At 37.1% G+C, this 20,184-nt stretch overlaps 1 protein-coding gene and 1 long non-coding RNA gene across 5 annotated transcripts in view; both read right to left on the minus strand.

Moving 5' to 3' along the window:
* Positions 1-2,104: 2,104 nt before the first annotated feature.
* Positions 2,105-11,540, minus strand: LOC120301247. 2 transcript variants are annotated; one of them, XR_005554848.1, is made up of 2 exons: positions 10,143-11,540; positions 2,105-5,116 (listed from the first exon to the last, which is right to left on the minus strand). It is a non-coding gene; the product is annotated as an uncharacterized LOC120301247 (long non-coding RNA). The 2 variants fall into 2 exon arrangements; XR_005554849.1 differs by having other exon boundaries at positions 2,105-5,134.
* Positions 11,541-13,793: 2,253 nt separating this feature from the next.
* Positions 13,794-20,184, minus strand: part of SLC35F5 (solute carrier family 35 member F5) — a 42,667-nt gene continuing 36,276 nt past the window's right edge. For all 3 annotated transcript variants that reach the window (XM_039328213.1, XM_039328212.1, XM_039328214.1), the window contains 3 exons: positions 18,372-18,526; positions 17,764-17,855; positions 13,794-17,298 (listed from right to left, as the gene is read on the minus strand). In XM_039328213.1, the coding sequence (XP_039184147.1) occupies positions 17,771-17,855; positions 18,372-18,526 (240 nt within the window). In that variant the 3' untranslated portion in view covers positions 13,794-17,298; positions 17,764-17,770. The remainder of the gene's footprint in view (positions 17,299-17,763; positions 17,856-18,371; positions 18,527-20,184) is intronic.

Here is a 20,184-nt window from a genome sequence, read left to right on the forward strand (position 1 = left end):
GTCATGAGTGTGAAAAACGGTCATAAGTCACTTTTTTCGGTGCCAACATCACTTTGAACAGTCACTAAACGAAAGGTTGCAAGTAGAGGACTATCTGTATGCCACTTTTAAAAAGTCATGGGTTTCCTAACCTTGGGAGGCTGAGCTAATGATGTTCAAGAGTGTGTTGTGGTATTCAAGGCTCTAAAAAGAATATCCTATGGTTTGTGGTCTTTGGAAAGACACGGGGTGGTAGGAAGACTTCTCTAATTTCAGTCTGAGATGTAAATTAGCACAATTCTTATTGTTTCCTATCCTTTTCGACAATCCTCCCCGGAGGCTGCATTTTCAACTAACTGAAAATGAATCACTGCAGCATGCTTCCACAACACTCTTCAACATAAATTTTGTTTTCCACTGTGCTTGGTCGTATGGACATCTTGTTCCACCAACTGCTTTTCTTCACAAAACCCTGCAATCTACAAAATAATTGAACAAATCATTTCAGTCATAGTGAACATGGAGGTGCAATCCAAAGGTTAGGCCACAGTGCTGATTAACTCTAAAACCGCAGTCAAGGACTGATGAAGCAGCTTTTTGAAGACTGGTACTATTTAAGAAAAGCTGAACAGCGGTAACAGAGACATGTATCTAGCACACTACAGTAGCTCCCTCTGCTGGTCAAATCAAGAGGAAAGACCCTCCTGCAGGAAAATGTGCAATCCTATCTAGATTTAAAATGAGGTCCTATCTCATTTCATGGAGCTGATTTGCTTATTTTAAAGATCTCGCTGGTAAATGGAAAAGATGGCTTCAGGTTTACTTTCCTATTCTTAAACTTTGAGAGGCTGTTTGGTAGTAAAATATTTCTATTTAATGGTGGTAAAATATTTATATTTCAACAAGGAAGAATACAGGGAGCATAACCAAGAGCTGGAAGGGATCATTTATTTTAGTGTTGGCTGGAACTGAAATCCACACATCTTAGAGTCACTGAGGTTGAGAAGCATTGAATTTTAGGTTCCTGAGTCCAATTCCCTGCTCAGTGTAGAAATACGGTTAAAATGGGCCAGGCAAATAAATATAAGGTGACCAACTGTCCTCCTTTAGGGAGGACAGTCCTCCTTTTGTAAGTTCTGTCCTCCCTCAAAAAGTGTCCTCCTTCATGTCCTCCTTTTCAATATTTGAAGACTAATCTGCAGGGCTTTTTTTCCCCCTCATAGAATGCTCAGAATGGCATTCTGGCACCTTTTTTTGATGTTTTTTTTTCAACTTTTGCATGAGCTGTGCTACTCCCCCTATTGGCTTTCGAAAGCCAATAGGAATTGCTGCTGAGCATGCCAAAACACCCGGCTGGCAAACTTTGCACATGCAAGTCATCTGTATTATTGTTACAATGAATAAAATGTTTCTTTTATTTACGATATTTTTTTCTTCAATTTATTTGTGTCCTCCTTTTCATTGTAAAAAAGTTGGCTACCTTAATAAATAGTTGTTCAGTTTTGGCTTAAGTAGAAGCTGAGTCAATGATTCTATTGCTGACTTGCTGTTCTGGAACCCCCAAAACTAGAAACTACTTTTTGCAACTTAAGGTCACCCTGAAACAACAGAAAACAGGTCTTGTTTTTCCTCTGTGTGACACTCACTCAGGTATTTATTTGATTGATCTTTTTTAAGGGGTATCAGATCCACTTCTTTTTAATCTTAGCTTACGTTTGAGCTTCCAATCCTGTGATTTGACCACCTTCTCTACATCACTTCCAATTTCTCCAAATGTTCCTTAAAACATGTATTTGCCATTTTTTAAACCAGCTGAGTGCACAGCAGCATAGAGAACTAATGCAAGTGCCAGATCCAATGACAGATTTGTAAACAATCCAAAACCAGGAATATAAAGCAAGAAGCAAAATCTACTTTGAGATATGTATGTATGTCTTTGTCTGCCTGAGAAAGAACAAGAGAGCGAAACAGCCAGAAAAAGTATAAATCTGATTGTGTATTAAAGAAAACTAAAATAATTAACATGTCCTTGTGACTGTGAACCAAAGTATTCTTAGGTTCTTTTCTGAACCCTCCATCAGTTAAAGAAAGGTGGTACTAAACAATCTTGTTAAAGCCAGTGCTATTTTATGATCCAGCTCTTTATTTCAAAGAACCTGTATCAAAAGGAATGAAATGAACAAAATAGGTTGGGGGTGTGGAGCAAGGAGTGGGAGGATGTAGAGAAAAGGCCAGTGTGGTTCCCAAGGAGACAAGTGCATTTAGTTCCAGATTACAAAATCTATCCTGCTGTTTCCTTGTTTCCAAATATTGTTTCATTTGCAGAATACTATGATTAGCATGTTACTCTCTGTATGCATATCTTCATTAAACTATGGAAATTAGAAAACGACATGACATTTTTCCTGTGGAAATAGTTCACCAAGCCTTCGCTCACAAAGCTCATACGAATTAGGTTGCATCCTGCATGTAGTGTACAATAATATAAAGATTAGTTTTTCCAAAGTCCAAATAGCAAAAAGCTACAGATGTGATACCTGGCAGGTGCATGCACTTTTGAATCCCAAATTTAGAAACGAGCCCAATCATTCATGGACTAAATATATCGATCATCTTGATTCTGATCTGGTTTGGTTACATTTTTAGAAGATATTTGGTCAAACCGGAACAAGTGTAAAGGTGATAAAGACTGAAAACTCATACGAGAGATTAAAGGAACTAAATATGTTTGGCCTTGATAAAAGATGGAATAAGGATAGAAAAAAAAAATCTCAAGTAGCTGAAGGTTTTATTGAATCCTGAAAGCTTTTGAGGTTAAGGTGATATCTCAGATTTCTTATAAATATCTGGCCATTTCTGATAAAGATGGTTTGGTAATAATCCAATTGAAATTTTTTTGAGCTATTTTCATTATATGGCTGTATATCCAACACTATCTTCTATTTGGATGTGAGGATTACATCAATTCAAGCAAGATCCCAGATTTATGAAACTAATTATTGGTTCAAATTCATCTTTCCTCAGGAATTGCTGGAGCTTTTACCTTTTCTCAATAACTTACAATATGTACAGAAATTTCTAGATGAAGATGATTTAGTTTAATGTAGGTTTTCCAGTCAGCTAAGGGGGGTTGATAGGCCTAACTCTTGTTTGTGCCATGATTTAGAGCTACAAAAAGATTGCTGTCTGGCTCTTGTTCTCCCCATCTGTCCTTAACTTTACTCAAATTAACTACTGTACAGCAGAATATTTATCTTTAGCCACCTCGTTTCTGAAATGTATTTGTGTTGTTGCTGCTTATGGTTTTAAATTTTCCTTCTCTAGGATGAACTTAATCAAATGTTATTTTATCAATGAATCTTTATCAATCCTATGCAGGATAGGAAGCAAAGATCTTATTTTATAGGGAGACAGATTCTGTCTCAATGTTAAGAAAGCTTCCTTAACGACATGGGCAGTTCAAGAGTGGAACTAATTATTAAAGAAGGTGATCAGCTCTCCTTTGATGAAGCTGTCCAGATAAAAGTTGAACAGTCTTTTGAATCCATCAGAAATGCTTTAATCTGGATTCCTGAACTGAAAAAAGGATAGCATAAATAGCAACTTCCTACTGGGTTTATGATAAATATAACATTAAACATAAAACTTTGACTCCATTTCATTACTTAGAGACATGACATTGGGCTAGCTGAAACTTTGCAAAATGGATCATACCGAATATTGTAATACTAATGAGGGTTCTGCTATTTTTTGAATGACTATTTGCCTAATGAGATCATCCCTATTTCAGACATTATTTTGAAATTTAGTCATACAATTATTATAAGTATTTGTTTATCACCTTGAAGGGTGGGGATTATATGAATGCAAATTTTTCCATCTGACCTTGAGTGCAAAATTATCTTTTTCCAGATCAGCAGTGCAGGAGCACTGCTCATTTAATGCAATTAAAATATACAGTAAAATTGTGAGAGATTAGAATTAATAGAGTATATCAGTATCAAGCTGAGAGTTGGATTATGTTTTCAGGTTTTCAAAAACATAAAGGATTGGGGAAAATGTCCATTAATATAATGAAATAGACTATAAAATGTTGAATGTTTAAGCGCAATGGCAGGTGGTTGGCAATTAATCTTGGGATCATACTCCTGAACCTAATTGATAAACTCATCATATTATATGAGTCCATCCAACCTAACAAATTAAATCTCAAAGTCAGTATTAATGACACATTGGTAGGAAGAAACATTCCATGAATAGAAGCTTTTAGCATAGATTTCAATAAGATCTGAATAAGAAAGTTATATCTATAAAAAAAATCATAACACAATCCTGTACCCATTTCGTAGAAAGAAATTTTAAGTTCTATGGTGCTCACACCGGTAAAAATAATGGAACAAAAGTTAATAAAACAAAACCGAATACTACAAAAGTCTATCAAAAGCCCTTGACTAGAATGTTTTTACACAAAAATATATTTTGTAATAAATCAATAAACATTAATAATTTTCATTCATTTAACCGTGCTTCAGTTAACCCCTATAGCTGTTAAATAGCTTACGAGAACCCACTTTGGAATTGATACCATAAACCAATGATTTGTAAATATTCATAGTAATTATTTAACATACTCTTAAGCTTAATAAAATTGTCCTAGGATTGTCTTCACTGACCATCTATCAGTGGAAAGAAGTTTTTTAAGGAAATGGATTCCATTGACGGATCCTCCAGGTATATATGGTGTTGGACATGGTGTCCGCAAGGGAAAGCAAGCAAGAGTAAAATCCTGTTCTGGGGGGTTAACTCAAACAACATTGCACAGTGCTCAGGACCTGAAGTCTTTACACACTTCCATTTCCTTCTAATGTCAGAAGAATCCTTAATAGAAAGCTGTAATTAGTAGATAAAATATCTGATGAAATGGAGTTTAGTTAATTAACATTTATGGCAATACAAATTTGTCCTTAGGATGTTGCAGTATCTCTTACCCTGCTGCAATTTTATGGGAACCGAAAACATTGGGTAATTTCCTTCTATTTGTTGCTACTTCATACTTCCTCTCTTCTTGTCCTTTGTGTTGGCTTTTGCTTGAGGACTCCTCAGGCCATCGGCCACTCCTTTTGTACTGTGTAAAATTCTGCATGCAAGGAGGTTGCTGTTAAGAACAATACAACATTTGGCATATGGCTTACTTGCAGCAAAACTATATTTCATGTGGAGTGGCATAAAATGGCAAAAACATAGCTTTTGTTCTTTGACCTATTTTGCAAACTTTGTTTTTCAGGTCTATCATCAACATCAACATCCCACATTAATCCACTGCAAGTTATGGATCACAATCTACTAGTCCAGTGCAGGCTGGTAGAATGAAATATTTCACCTTCTGAGTCAAGAACTAAGACTGAGTGAAAGGCCCAAAATTACCCAGTAAGCTACAAATAATAATAATAAAGTTGGACGGGACTTTGGAGGTCATCTAGTCCAACCCTTGCTCAGGCAGGAAGCTTCAGTGCCTAAGGGAGGATAAGAACTTGGGCCTCCCCACTCCTAGTATGATAGCTTAAGAACAACAACTGGGTCTCATATTTATGTATGTATAAGTATGCAAACACATCCACACAAACTCTTCCCCACAAAATGTATATGTTATAGGTACTGTATATATGTGTGGGTGTGTCTCTACCTCTACCTCCTCTTCCTCTATCTATCTATCTATCTATCTATCTATCTATCTATCTATCTATCTATCTATCTATCTATCTATCTATCTATCTATCTACATCTATCTATCTATCTATCTATCTATCTATCTATCTATCTATCTATCTATCTATCTATCTATCCAGTGCTTTTTTTCTAAAAAAAAAAAAAAAAAAATAGGTGCCGGAACTCACACACATCATACAATCCGCCTTGCCTACCCTACAAGGTTCCATCCAAAAAAGATGCCGGAACTCCGTTTTGGGCGTTCTATAAGAAAAAAGCCCTGTATCTATCTACCTCTCTCTCTCTCTCTCTCTCTCTCTCTCTCTCTCTCTCTCTCTCTCTCTCTCTCTCTCTCTCTCTCTCTCTCTACCTTTACCTTTACCTCTGTCTGTCTATCTATTTTTCTATCTATCTATCTATCTATCTATCTATCTATCTATCTATCTATCTATCTATCTATCTATCGTACATCTTCTAAGCATCCTTTAGCTATGCTCAGTCTTTAATTGTTTTTGAAAGATATCATTGGTTTAAGGAAGAGAGTGAGGAACTGGCCCAAAGTCACTTAGCTGGCTTCTGTGTTTAAGGGAGGACTAGAATTTGGGTCTCTTACTTCTAGTCTAAGACTTTTAACCATCATATATTGATGGCTTATACATCTAATATATATACATTAGGTATATCAATTCCTTTTTCAAATGGTTCCAAGTCATAAAAAACAAGGAATCTTAACTCTTTAGGCTAACAGTCAAAAGTTGGTATTTGCTCATCTTTATAAATACGAATCTAACTTTTAGTACTTTGTTTTTGTTCATTATTTTAATATTATATTTACAAATTGATGTTCAGAACAGAACTTTCTATTTTGTTATCTTGATCATTTAAATAATTACTGGCAGAAAGATCCATGGAGGGAGGTCAAAAAAAGCAAAGTGATGGATGGAGTGCCACACTGCAACTTTTGTATATGTAAGTTAATATCATGTGAAAATTCAAAAGGGCAAGCATGCATTGCAGAATTCTGTCTGCTCTTTTGCAGATTTTAATCCTCTCTCCAAGGACATTACCGACTATAGATTGGTAATTATATCTCCTAAATAAAGAAGAATCCTGTAGCAACTATTTGCTAAAAAGATTTGGCCAATTCTTTTCCTTAAAAAACTCTAAGAAAACAACAGTACAATTCTGCACACTCAAAGATTACATAGGATTAAAGTACCTGAAATATAATTTTGCTTTGTATTTCTAATCCTGCCATTCCTAGCTAAATATGGTATTTGAGGGAACTATTACAGCAGTATTGCTGCTGTCCTGATGCTTATTGTAGCATTCTTGAAAAATTTAGAAAATAAACTTCTTTGTTGGGATAACTTTTGATTTTTTTTTCTATTGGAGGGGAGGCAGTTCCCCTCCTTTGTTTTGTACTAATCTGTCAATGTCTTTATTAAATATTGCTTCCCTGAAATGACAAAAAAGTCATTTAGGATTTTTTTTCTTCTGCAAATACAAAAATTGCACAATGTGAGCGCCAGTTTTTGCTAGCCACATTCTCTGAAAATGCCACAAGTTTTTTTTTCCAAACTGTGCTAGTTTCCAAGCCTTTCAGCAGTTAGACGCTCACACTTAAAAGTTGAGTTTTTCTTTTGATTTCAGTATTGTTGCTAATGCAAATCACAACTGTTTGCCAGTCTCTGGCCTGGGAAAAAAGCAAGCATCTTAATCAAAAATGCAAACCCAGAGACAGCAGTGTGTATTGTAACCAAGGTTATAGTCTAGGGACACAGTCAAGAGTAAGAAAGCATGAATAAAACAAGGCAAAATACAGAAGAAGCAATGCACATGAAATAACCTAGCTAGGGATATTTTTTAAAAGACAGCAGTAATGTGAAATGAATAAACAATTAGAGAAGCAAGCTCATTTATTACTCAGTCAGAGAAAAGAAAAAATAAATTATCTTCTGAGATATGTTGGTTGGGAAATACTAGCTCCAGAACCAACAAGATCAGTAAGCTAATTTTTCATATCTCTCAATTCTCATAGTCTCATTTTTTAAAAAAGCACTATCCTAAATTTACATTGTGGTGTGGACTGACTTATATTAGGATGTGCTTTCACCTACAATGGTAGGCTACACAATGTATTTATTATCTCTCCCCCCTCCCAATTTAGAAGACTTTGCTAAATTACTTGCCTCTATACTTTATCCAAAATACTCATTCCCCATTTTCACTCATAACAGTGTTTCTCAACCCTGGCCATTTTATGATGTGTGGACTTCAGCCCCAGCATTCCTCAGCCAGCTGGGGAATTTTCGGAGGTGAAATCCACACATCTTAAAGTTGCCATGGTTGAAAAACATTTATCTAGAGGTATGGAATATTAATTTCATTATGCACATAGATTTCAGTTCACATTGAAGTCCTCTTGTACAAGGGGAAATACTTTTTTCAGTTGGGCATGGGGTTCTTGGATAAGAGAAAATTGAATGAAGTTCAAGAAGTTGCCAGAAATGTTGACTTTAGTTGACGCTAATGGTTTAAAAATTGAGGTTAAATATGCTTCAAGATCTTCAGTTGTAGCTTCTTCAGATGTGGTGTACCAAAAAAGCACTATGAATTATTTGAGGAAGTGTATGAATAAGGTTTGTTGAAAGAAAGTGCTGTGTAATCTTTTCCAAGTTTCAAGATATTTGCTTGTAGTAAATGGGGAAATAAGAGCTTGAAATGAGATAAGGTTAAGAATTCAAGACATTTTTGTATGAAAATACAAATGAATCAGTTTGTTGATTTACAGTTTTATATAGTTTCTCCCCATTATGAAATTGCTTTAAATATTAAGTGGGCCTAATCTGATCCTTAACAAATCTATAACAAAAAGCCCTCAATATTATGAAGTTAAACACTGAGGTTAATATTTGACCTGGAAGGCTAAGATATAAAGATTCCTTTTATTCTAAAAAGTTTAGAACAGCTACACCAGATGCAGATCCATATTATTTAACATTATGTTCAGTTATAAATATACTAACATATGCTTAAAAATCTTTTGGGGAGATTTTTTTTTTTTAACTTGGAAGATATTGCTAAAGCATAGTAAAAATAATATTCTGAAAACACATTTTATTGAGCAAATATAAAAAAATCACAATACAACAAGTGAAAATCAGACCTGTCAATGCTTAGTCTACTATATATTGTTTTAGTGTCATTGAGGAAATAAATCAGGCATGTGTTTGAAGCTTTTCCTATCCCCAATTCTGCTATGGAAAAGGCACAAAATCATAGAGTTGGAAAGGACCATCAATATGTTTTTATAAAAATAAACAACATGAGAAAAATACAATAAGGTTTTATAAAATATAAAAATTGCATTAAAATTCTCAAAATATTAAATGAAACTATTTGTTCCACATTTTGCACTCTGAAAAAAGAAGAGACACTTTCTTCTATATAACAACTGTTTCAGTATTTGACAAGTGCTATCATATCTTTCCTCAGGTGTCTTTTTTTACACTAAACCCACTAGCTATTTCTATCTCTATTTATAGGATTTAGTTTATCTGATCATATTTGTGCCCTTTTCTCATCCATTTCAATTTCTGTAATCCTCATTAAAACATATTGCCCATAATGGACATAGTGTCTGAAGTGGGATTTAATTAAAACAGAATAGAGTTGAATGATCCTGTGGTCAGTCAATTTTGGAATATATATATTCAGAAGCCAAAAATCAAATTTGCCTTCTTTGCAACCATATTGTGCTGCAGTCAATTTGTAATCAACAATTCTTCCATAATTGTGATTGTAGGTACTATTACTTAAACCAGGTGCTTAGCATCCTGTAGCTCTGTTTTTAATTTCTATTCTCTAACTGAATAATTTTGCACTTCTCTATGTTAAACTTCGTCTGTTTACTTTCAGTCCTTTTATCCATATTATCATGATTTTTATTTGTCTTATGTGGTATTATTGTCCTATCTCATTCACTTGTGTATTGTCTACGCCAGTGGTCCCCAACCTTTTGGGCACCAGGGACCGGTTACGTGGAGAGAGGTTTTTCCGCAGACTGGAGGGGATGTGATTTTGTGTGCTGTCTGCATCCCATGGATGGGGCTTTGCTTGTTTCTGCGGACCGGTTGCTGGCATGCCGCGGCCTGGTACTGGTTCATGGATTGGGGGATGGGGACCCCTGGTCTATGCATTCACAAAATATTCCCTCCACTTATTAATTCAAAGCAGTAATAAAAATATTGTAGAGAACCTCGGGTATCTTGTGAGATACCCACTCAAACATCACCAATTTGATGAGGAACCATCATCAAAGATTTTTCAGCCACCATAATTGGTGTAGCATTGAGCCTATCTTAACTAACTTCTTAAACAGCATTTATGGTGTATTATGTTGCTGAATTCACATTATATGTTCATAGCATTCCCACTGTCTATTAGATACTTACAGATTATCTTTTTACTGTATACTCTGTTCTAGGATCTTCCGGTATTGATGTCAAGTCAAGTCTGTTGCTGGAACTTTGTTTTCCTCATTTTTGAAGGCAGCAACATTTACTATGAAAACATAATTTAGTCAGGAGCTATCATTTAACCATGTTGGAGTACCATTCTCAATCGTTACTGTGTACTTGTTTTTACTGGATGAGGCATGTGTAATACTGTTGTTTCAACTATAAGGGCAAGTCCCCATAGTTGCATTGCTGGAATTTCCTCCCATGCCAAAGCCAGTAGGATATCAACCCATTCTAAATCTTGCTGCCCTCACAACAGGGTATGTACCTGGAACAGATTTGCATGGTGCTGCTACTCATAGCTTTAGTACATGCTATTCCCAGGACTCAGAAAGGCTATGAAAGCCATAACAATTAGCAGGGCAAACCAGCTGATTATAAATGATCAAAAATCTAAAGTCCTGGTGTTTTCAAAGAAAGCAAAGCAATTTAGTTGGATAATAAATGGAAATAAAATCGAGGTGCTCCTTTTAAATATCTGGGAATGGTTTTCCATTCGCAGGGAACTTGGAAAGCTCATGACAAATATGTAACCTCACAGTCTTCTACAGCTATCAAGAAATTGTCTTACTTCAAAGAAGAATTAATGGAATGGAATTAAAATTGTCCAAGACCAAAATCCTTATCCAAGCTTGATTTGGAGCCCAAATAAGACTGTATATTTTATAAAAAGTGAATTTATGCAAACAAGAAATTTAGTGTCCTGTCATGCTATGCGAGAATGACCTTGGAGACACACAGAAGAGCTGTAGGCTAGGCAATGATCAGAGAAGAGAAAGCTAAGCCCATAGAAAGAATGGGAGAGTGACAAATGTCTTAGAATGGACCCTCCCTAGTTTCTTGGATTGTAAAAGTGATGGCAGGATAGATGTACTTTTAGACTTGCAAGATTCTGTTGATGTAACATTACAATAAAGATAGAACTAATACTCCTGGGTATGCTTCTTGTCTAGGCTGAAAGGTCTTTACATGCAGCCCCAAAGAGTGCAGCCCTCAGGCCTGAAATGGGAATGTCCAAATTAGAAGCAAGGGCATGGAATTTAGTCTTGATAGACTGGAAGATGATTACACTCTCCCTTATTAGTTATGCAAATATTCTTGGATGAGTACCCATCCAAATGGTTTTCAGCAGTGAACCAGAAACAGATTAAGAAAGACAGTTCTCCAAAGACTGAACGGTATCAGGTATCAAAATGAAGGTAGGTAAGGTAGCACCTTCTCCTAGGACAGGGGTGTCAACTCAATTTCATTGAGGGCCGCATCAGCATTGTGGTTGCCCTCGGCGGGGTGGGGTGGTGTAGCCAGGGTGGGTGCGGTCTACTGGGTGGGCATGGATGGAGTGAGTGTGGCCTACTGGGTGGGTATGGCCAGCTCTACATTGTTTGCGTCAAGGGTGCCTGTGGGGCCTGGGCAGGAGTGGGACAGATCTGAGGGTCTCTGGCAGAAGGGGGTGGGAACGGGGCAAGCGCCAAGGCATGGTCCATTTCTTCATTCTCACAAAGGGTGACACCTCCCCAGCATGCACCAGGGGGCAGGGTCGACACAGCAGGGGCTGGTTCCTCACTGTTTCCAGACAGCCTTGTGGAGCTAAGACTGAATGTGTTTCAGCATAGATGGCCACCACAAAATTGTACATTGGCTCCCGGCCAGCCTGGGCCAGGGCCAAGGCAGCGGGGGCTGTTCCCTCACTGTTTCCAGGATGGCTTTGCAGGCCACATGAAACCACTTCGCGGGCTGCATCCGGCCCCCGGGCCTTGTGTTTGACATGTCTGTCCTAGGATATAAGAACTCTGATATGTAAAAGCACTTTGCAAATTGCAAGTTTGTATTCTCCTTCCTCAGACTGAGAATGAATTTTTTTTCAGAATCAGACATAATGTCTATTACTATAGCATTTCTACAGGCAGATTCCAGTGTGGCAAGGTTTAGGGCTCTTCCGATGCCCGCTTGCTTAGGCCTACCCTGTAGAGGCCAGTTCCCTGATCCAGCTTCTTCATAGCCAGAGTGGGATAGAAAATGAAATGTCAAGTTTCCTTCAGTTGCCTCAGGTTTCTTTTCAAATTATTAATAATCTACTTATTCCCAACATCCAAATACAAGCATGAATATGTCTCTTCCTACTGTATAGATGGATAGAGATAGATGGATGGATGGATGGATAGATAGAAAGATGACATAGATAGATAGAGTGGAACCCCCAATAGCAGCAGCATTGTGCCCTGACTGCAAAATGAAACAAGGAAAGGAAAATGCAGAGGAAGCACAACATCTTACATTTTCCATTGTGTGAAGAAGTGGGGCAAGATTGTTAGTTTTAGAACCGTGTAAGTGAATATTATGCGAACAAAATGAAAGGCTGCGACCAAAGTCAAAAATGCTTCTTTCAAATGTAAAAAACAAGAAAAAAGTGAAGGAAATGATTGGTCCAAGTGGCAAGAAGGTGACAAGCAACAGGGAGAAAGCAGAACTATTTAACTCATTTTTTGCATCTGTCTTTACACAAAGGGAAAAAACAGTCAAAAATAGTACACAAGTTAAGATAGGCAAGAAAATGAGTGAGCACCTGTCCAGCCTAGATGAGTTCAAATCGCCAGGACCAGAGATTACACCCCAGAGTTCTCAAGGAACTGGCAGATGTGATATCGGGCCACTGAACTATATTTTTCAAAGATCCTGGAACACAGGGGAACTACCAGAGGACTGGAAAAGAGCTGATGTAGTTCCCATCCTCAAAAAAGGAAAAAAAATGGATCCAGGAAATTACAGAATCATTCAATAGAGATCTTTGGTCTGCAGGAAGAGCAAATATACCCTAGTAGTCCACAGGAGATATCTAACAGTTAGGCAGATAAGTGCTTTAGTCTGGCGAGATTTCTGTCTATGGGTGAGCAGCAGTAAAGAACTACTCTGAAGTAACTCTTCATGTCATTCTTGGTTGTTTGGGCCTGACATCAAAGGAGCTTGGGATCTCGCTCCACAGCCAAAAGAGGAAGACGGAATGGGGGAAAATGTCCAGGATCAGAGAGAAAGAGACAATCCACAGAACCAACTGGAGTCACATTATTGACATGGAAAAACAACCTTTCAAGTTATTTTTTCAAAATGTGTCAACATTTACTCTACCTGCAGGGAGAATCTTGAGCCAAGATAATAGGGAAAAATACATTGTCAGATGCACAAGAAAACTGTCTTTGAACAGCTCAGTATTGGTTGCCTTTGAAACTCAGGTGGAGGCATGGAATCAGTGGGTGGGTCATGCTTGCGTTGGCTAAGTGGAGTTTGTCTGAGAGCAGGTTGTGCAAATTCATCTTTCTCAAGCAATTTAATCATTTTATTGGAGAAAAATCTATGCCCGTGAATGGCTGCAGTGTTATCAAGAGGCAATTATAAATCAGTTCGAAAGGAATCAAAGGCACAGCACTTGCCATGAACCTTCTATCAGTTTTTTTTACACAAAGTAACGCCTGTCTATTTCTTTTTAAAGCTTGTTTGAAATCTGAAAACAAAATTGTATGAATAAGACATACACACACACATATTGATTCTGAAAAATAATTGAAATAGACAAAACAAGATACAATCAAAAACCTTCTTGAATTAACCTTTATTTGTTTTGGGTTTATGCCCAAATGTTTCACTGTATAGGCAGTGAAATATCACTTCAGATATTTTTCCAGTAAAACTGCTGGCTTTGATCTTAAAATATCTAGGAGAATAAATCCATCCACAGGAAGATTCCACTGGCAAAAGGATGGGATAATTTTAGATTTCCCCCTTTACCCTAAAATATGTCTAGTGTAATTGCAGAAATTTTGGAGACAGTACTGACAGCTCTGGCGGAAATAATATTTTATTTCTGTTGATAAGTTTATCCAACAGAGAGGATTCCTTTACACTTGAAGCTAACAAATTTTAAGAATTATAGATATCCACTTCTGGTTACTAAAATATAAAGGGAGACTGTCTTTGTGTCTCCAACATTAACTCAGTGTAAATAAATTCAGATATTTCCATCACTAAGAGATGCACCCATAAAGCGTGATGTCATGTGACCCATTAGCAATGGGAATCTCGGCATTACTTGTTGTCATTGTTAACCGAATTCCACTGGTTGTTAAGTGAGGATCCACCCAGATTCAAGCCATTCTCAGCTTGGTCCCTCCTAGCCTTGAGCTTCCCTAAGGCAAGTCACTGGCTTCTCTTCAACTCTTCCCCTCTCTGCCCTTTGGGCCACCTTGCGCTCCACTGCTTCTGCCAGCCTTATTGCCCTGCGCAGTGGTTGCCAAGTGAATGGTCATAACTTGAGGACTACCTGTAAACGATTCCACAGGATATAGTGAAAGTACTTCCTGAGGTCAACATTTTTTTAGCAACATCCTTTTCCATATGTAGAGCATCTTGTGCAGCTGAACCCTTGACGTTCCACCCCCATTGGGAGCAGAGTTTCTGTTGTTAAGTTGTGGTTGTAAGCCAAATCAGGCCTGTTTTTATGACAATTTTTACAATGATAATTAATTAACGGCAATTAAGCAAGGTCAGCCTCCCCAATGGGTATTTTTTGCTGGAAAATCAGAAGAGGTCGCAAATGATAATCACATGACCACAGGATGCTGCAACCAGTCACAAATGTAAGCTGGTTGCCAAATACCTGAATTGCAATCACGTGACCACAGAGGTGGTGCGATGGTCATAAATGTGTCATTCCCCCACCAAGGATGGCATAATTTTGAACCATTGTTAAAAGTGGTAGGTTGAGGACTGCCTGTATTCAGAAGTTGACCTACAGTCAGCAGAAGTCATATAAAGGTTTGATCCCTGTGGATGTGATCTTTTGGCAAGTTGGAGGACTCTTTGGTATCCGAAAAGCTTTTTTGTCCAAGAGTATCGCTTGGGAATCACAGGAAATCCATAGGTGTGCTTCCATTTCCAGCATTCCTTTCCATAATGATATGAAGAATGTTGTGCATCATTGTGTAATGTAAAAGTTATGGTTGATCAAATCAAAGCCTCTCCTAACCCAACGTATTATTTTTCCAGTTCCTTTTGTATTCAGAATGTAAAGAAAATAGCTCTATTAGGCTTTGTGAACCACCTTGGGCTGGTTCAATGCAATTATCTGTAATACAGGTAACCCACATTTAGCTGCTTCCTTCTTTAGCAAGGGTTCAGTTATGACAGTGATAAAAAAGTAATTTTTATGACCAATCCTCGTATTTATGACCCTTGCAAATCTGTAAAATAAAGCAGATTTGCAGTTTCAACTTAGTGACCACTTTGCTTAATGACCATGTTGTCAATCCCAGTTGCGATTGCTAAACGAGAACTACTTTTATGCAGATAAAATTCCATTGACTTTTGCAACTTGTTCCAATTGAATGGTCTATACGTATTTTCCATTTTAAAATAATCACATTTATTCTGTGTGTGGGGGAAAGCTTCTATAGTTGTTAAGGAATAGTTTTGTTCTTTCCCTGTTTCAATCAGCATGCTGTAGGGTAATCCTCGAGTTACATCTATTTGTTAAGCAACCATTCAAAATTATAGTGGCACTGAAAAAATGGAATTATGACCAGTCTTCCAAGTTCTGGCCATCACAGGACACCTGAAGTCATGTGAACACAATTTTGGCTGGTTCACATTTACAACCACCCTTGCTGCCTGCCCCTATTCCTTCAGCTGCCTTGTCATGTAAGAAGCCCTTGGCTGAGGAGCTATTATGAATCACCACCAGATATCCTCGCCTGAAGGAAGCCCCATAGAAACATCCCCGCCTTGCTGTCCAGTGGAAGGATAGCCCTGGCCAGTAGTGATACATGACACAGAGGACTTGCCGCTTTGGCCACCTCCTTTCCCAGTGGGGCCCCAGCATCCAGCTGCCCGCCCAGCCATCCTCCTTCACACCTCCCTGTTGTACTGGCCTGCCTGCCTTCCTTAGTGCACTCCCTTCAGCCCACCTGCCTGGGATTCCCATCTTTTGCCACAGTCCTCGCTTAATGATTGAACCAGTCCTAGGATTGCAATGGCATCCGGACAGCCAGGATTGCTGTCAGTAAGCAATGCAATCATGTGACATCACAATTGATGACTGCATCATGAAGCAATGGAAATTCTCGAGGTCACTACCTGTATTTTCTTTTTTGTTACACTGCTTCCTAAAAGCGATAAAGCTGATTTACAAACTGTCTCAATTCAAAATGTTTCTATCATTAAGGCATGGAATCTTGACATATCCAATGTGTAAGAAAATCAATTATGTAAGAACCTGGCTCTAGATTTCACCTCTTTGCTTTGAATCACACAGTTTTCAGCCATACATCATTAGCCCATATTCCACAGGTGCAAAACTGATCTATTTTGCATTCTACCCAAAAATCTATTGTTTTCAATGGAATGCAAAATGATTTAATTTGAAAATGTGTAAAAAGTCTATGAGGCAAATAGTAACATATTATGAAGAAGTTTTATCTACAAAAGTGAGACAGTACTTGTAACTATCTTTGTACATTATTTTTTTAAATCTTGAATTTATTATGACAATAGATATCACAAGGCACCCAAATGATTACCAATGCTTTCATATATATGAAGATATGTATAGTATTTGAAAGCCACAATAACTTCTGCAATAATAAAGTTATTCAATAAATTGTTTTTTTTTCATTATTCAAGTAGAGTTTATACATCACAAAATGATAATTCGTACCTATTACAGGTAAACTGGTGTTTTATCTTTCCATTTGAAAATTTTTACAAAATTATGATTTTTTACAGAAGATGAAAAGTATTTGTAAAAATCTCCAGCACTCAACAAAAATATGTTTTCTTTTTTTAAAAAGAAAATCATTAGAACAGCATTCTCTTTGATTTGTCAAGTAATTTCACCAGCTGAGTTCTATAAGGCAAGCTGGTTTTCGTAAAGGATTGGCATTTCCTCTAACTGGTTAAATACTGGAAACTGAAAAAGAATCTGTATATTTTTAAGTTTCAAAAGAACTGAAACATTTAAAGATTCAGAAGAGGTACTGAAACATGATTCCAAGAGGACTTTCCAAGTGATTGTCTCTTCGCTGAGTTTTCATGACATTTTACACTATTCAAAAAAATGGGAAAACATATCATTAATGTTCTTATATCACAGTATACATTTCTTTGACAAGATAGTCTAATTTATAATAATTAAACTTGTTACTGATGATTAACTGATACCCAGGATGCAAGCGTGTACCATCCTGCTCAGTATTTTAGTCCGTGTCTTGAAAATGGAAGGTACTTTTTCCGCATATGACTTGACTTGCACCATGGAAATTAAAATATTTGGCATGGTTACTTAGGACTGTAATGAGCAATTATTTCCTTTTATTTTATTTAATTATAAAATTATTTTGTAATAAGATTCTCATCAAGATTAAAGATATTGTTTATGAGTCCTCTAAAATGGGGCTGGGAAGGACTGGCCTTCAGCTAGGCTTGAACTAAAGGGAGGGACTCATTCCAGGTCAATATATTAGCATGTTTCTCTGTTAGCACAGGATGAAGTTAATTTACAATTACGTACTTGTTGCCTAAGAACAACCACATTCTCCATCTTCTTGGGAAACATTATGAACTGCAATGAGACTTTCACACTGTTCGCTTTCTTCAGATGTTCTATAAGACATTACAGACTTGTGAGACTTTTAAAATTTATCCATAATATTATGTTGTAAAGAACACATCTATATCAATGGGATAAATATTACTTTACATCTCCCATAAGAAATTGTTAAGGACAAGCAATACTGGACTTAAAATTTTGTAGCAATTGGAGTAATACTGAGAGCTTCTCTTATACTAGTTATTCAAGCAAGTTCATTTAAACGACTAAAAACAGAACTCTCTAGAATGATGTCAAGAAAAGAATGTTTCTTATAATAACACACCAAAATACTACTGAAAATAATTATAATAATAAGATATTCAATGTTCTAGTATTTAGGTCAAGGTAGAAGGAAAGCATATCATTCAGACAGTTTTAAAACCAGATCCTGCAAAGTTCAGAAAGATCTTTATAAATTTCATTTTGAAACGATTTGTGGTAGAAACTAAGATACAGTAAAGACGTAGTTGAAAAATTAAGGGAAGCAAGATGAAGTGGATGGGAAAGAAGCAAATAAATCACCCTACCTCTGAATACGATGTTTTCGGCAGATAAATACAAAAACTCTTCTAATTCCCACCATTACTGGATCCCAGTTGTTGTAGTGACATAAAAGTGTTGCAATGAAAAAGGAAAAAAATACAGGGATTGCCCCTACAAAAAATAACCAAGAAAACTGGACCTGAAATTAAAAGATCAATTTGATATGTTATCAAGAGTAAAAGTAGGTTAATGGAAAGACAAATATCCCACAAATTTGGGTCAGGAAAGAGACATTTGGAGGGCAGCAGGGAGCTGAAAGGAAAAGGGAACATGAGAGAAATATATAGCCAGAATCTTAAGTAAATCTTGATTACAGTAATGTCTATCCAATCTGGAGTCTTAAGCTCCATCATGACATCAGCCTTGGTTATGGTTGAAGCTTGTAGTCACATGCTTCCCACTCCTCATGCCCTACTGTTAAACAGAGAGTTGAAATATTTTTCATTGTGTGTTTAATTTGAATTCACCCAACAATGGGTTTCTCTCGGCTCTCTGCAGTTGTATCAGAAGAAAGAAAGAGTACAGAAGCATATGGCTCTCTGGCGTGTTTCTCTAATGATGAAATATGGTGTTCATTCAAATGAAATCAAATGCGGAAAAGGATGAGGCTGCTTTCCACAAAAGGGAGGTCATACTTCTTTGGTGGTTCTTCTAAATTAGTTACAAATTTCAAGTTCCTGAAACAACTATGCAGATCTTTACAGCTAGAAATGTTTGATCTGTTTTGGCAATGGATGAACTTTACAGTTTGGATGGTTAAAGTGGTAAAAATGAATAAAGCCTGCAGGATAAAATAATCTCATACTTGGGATGAGAAACATTTCAGGAAAGGACACCAGATAAAGTGTGAATCCTTTAATTTAAGAGGCAGAACTGTGTGAGTAACTTAGACATCAACCAAGGCTACAGCTGACAGTTAAAACTGACAGCTGCATTAAATGCTAATTTCACACTATCTATGAAATATCTCACTTTAGAGTGAAAGTGTCACAGTGAGGGCAAATTTTACCAACATTAGAAGTAAATATGGAGAACAGATGATATTTCTACTGTTGCTAGTAAGATATTTCAGTGATTCAGGAACTGAGGCTTTTGCTTCTTTGTTTTCCTGGAAATTTCCTGTTTAAATTTTCTTTTTAAAAACACGTCCCTATCTAATAACTTTTATATGAAAATAACAGTCTAAATTCAATAAAATCCCTCCTACTCTATAAGTATATTTTAAATTTATGTTCATGATGTAACAATTACTGGTTTAAATGAAAGCCAGCCTGAGTGGCTTTGGGTCAATCACACTATCTCTCAGCCCAACCCACCTCACAGGGTGATTGTAGGGAAAATAGGAGGGGGAAGGTGTGTTGGATATGCTCGCCACCTTGAGTTATTTATATAAATAATAGGTAGGATAAAAATAAAATAAATAGTTAATAAATGAGTGAATTTGCACAGCGGTCCCCGACCTTTGCAGCTTGGCGGCCCAGCTGGGGGGGAGGGAGAGGGGAACCAGGCCCCATGAGTGGTGGGTCAGCATGTGTGAATGTGTACCTCCACTCACACGAGAGAAGCTTTGAGGCACCACTCATACAAGTGGAGATGCACATGCGCCAACCCACCACTCACATGGCCTGATTGCAAATAGGCTTCAGTCCGGTAGTGGGCCACGGCCCACAGGTTGGGGACCCTGAATTAGCACACAACTGATTGCAGCTACCATTACATCCTGCCTTATTCTGATTCCTGAAGCAAAACACCACAAGGGGGAGATAACACTCTATTTAGCAAAGTAATTCATTTGGG

Source organism: Crotalus tigris, unplaced genomic scaffold (genome assembly GCF_016545835.1).
Source record: "Crotalus tigris isolate CLP2741 ecotype Arizona unplaced genomic scaffold, ASM1654583v1 scf7180000024374.3283719, whole genome shotgun sequence".
In the NCBI taxonomy this organism is placed as follows: Eukaryota; Metazoa; Chordata; class Lepidosauria; order Squamata; family Viperidae; genus Crotalus; species Crotalus tigris.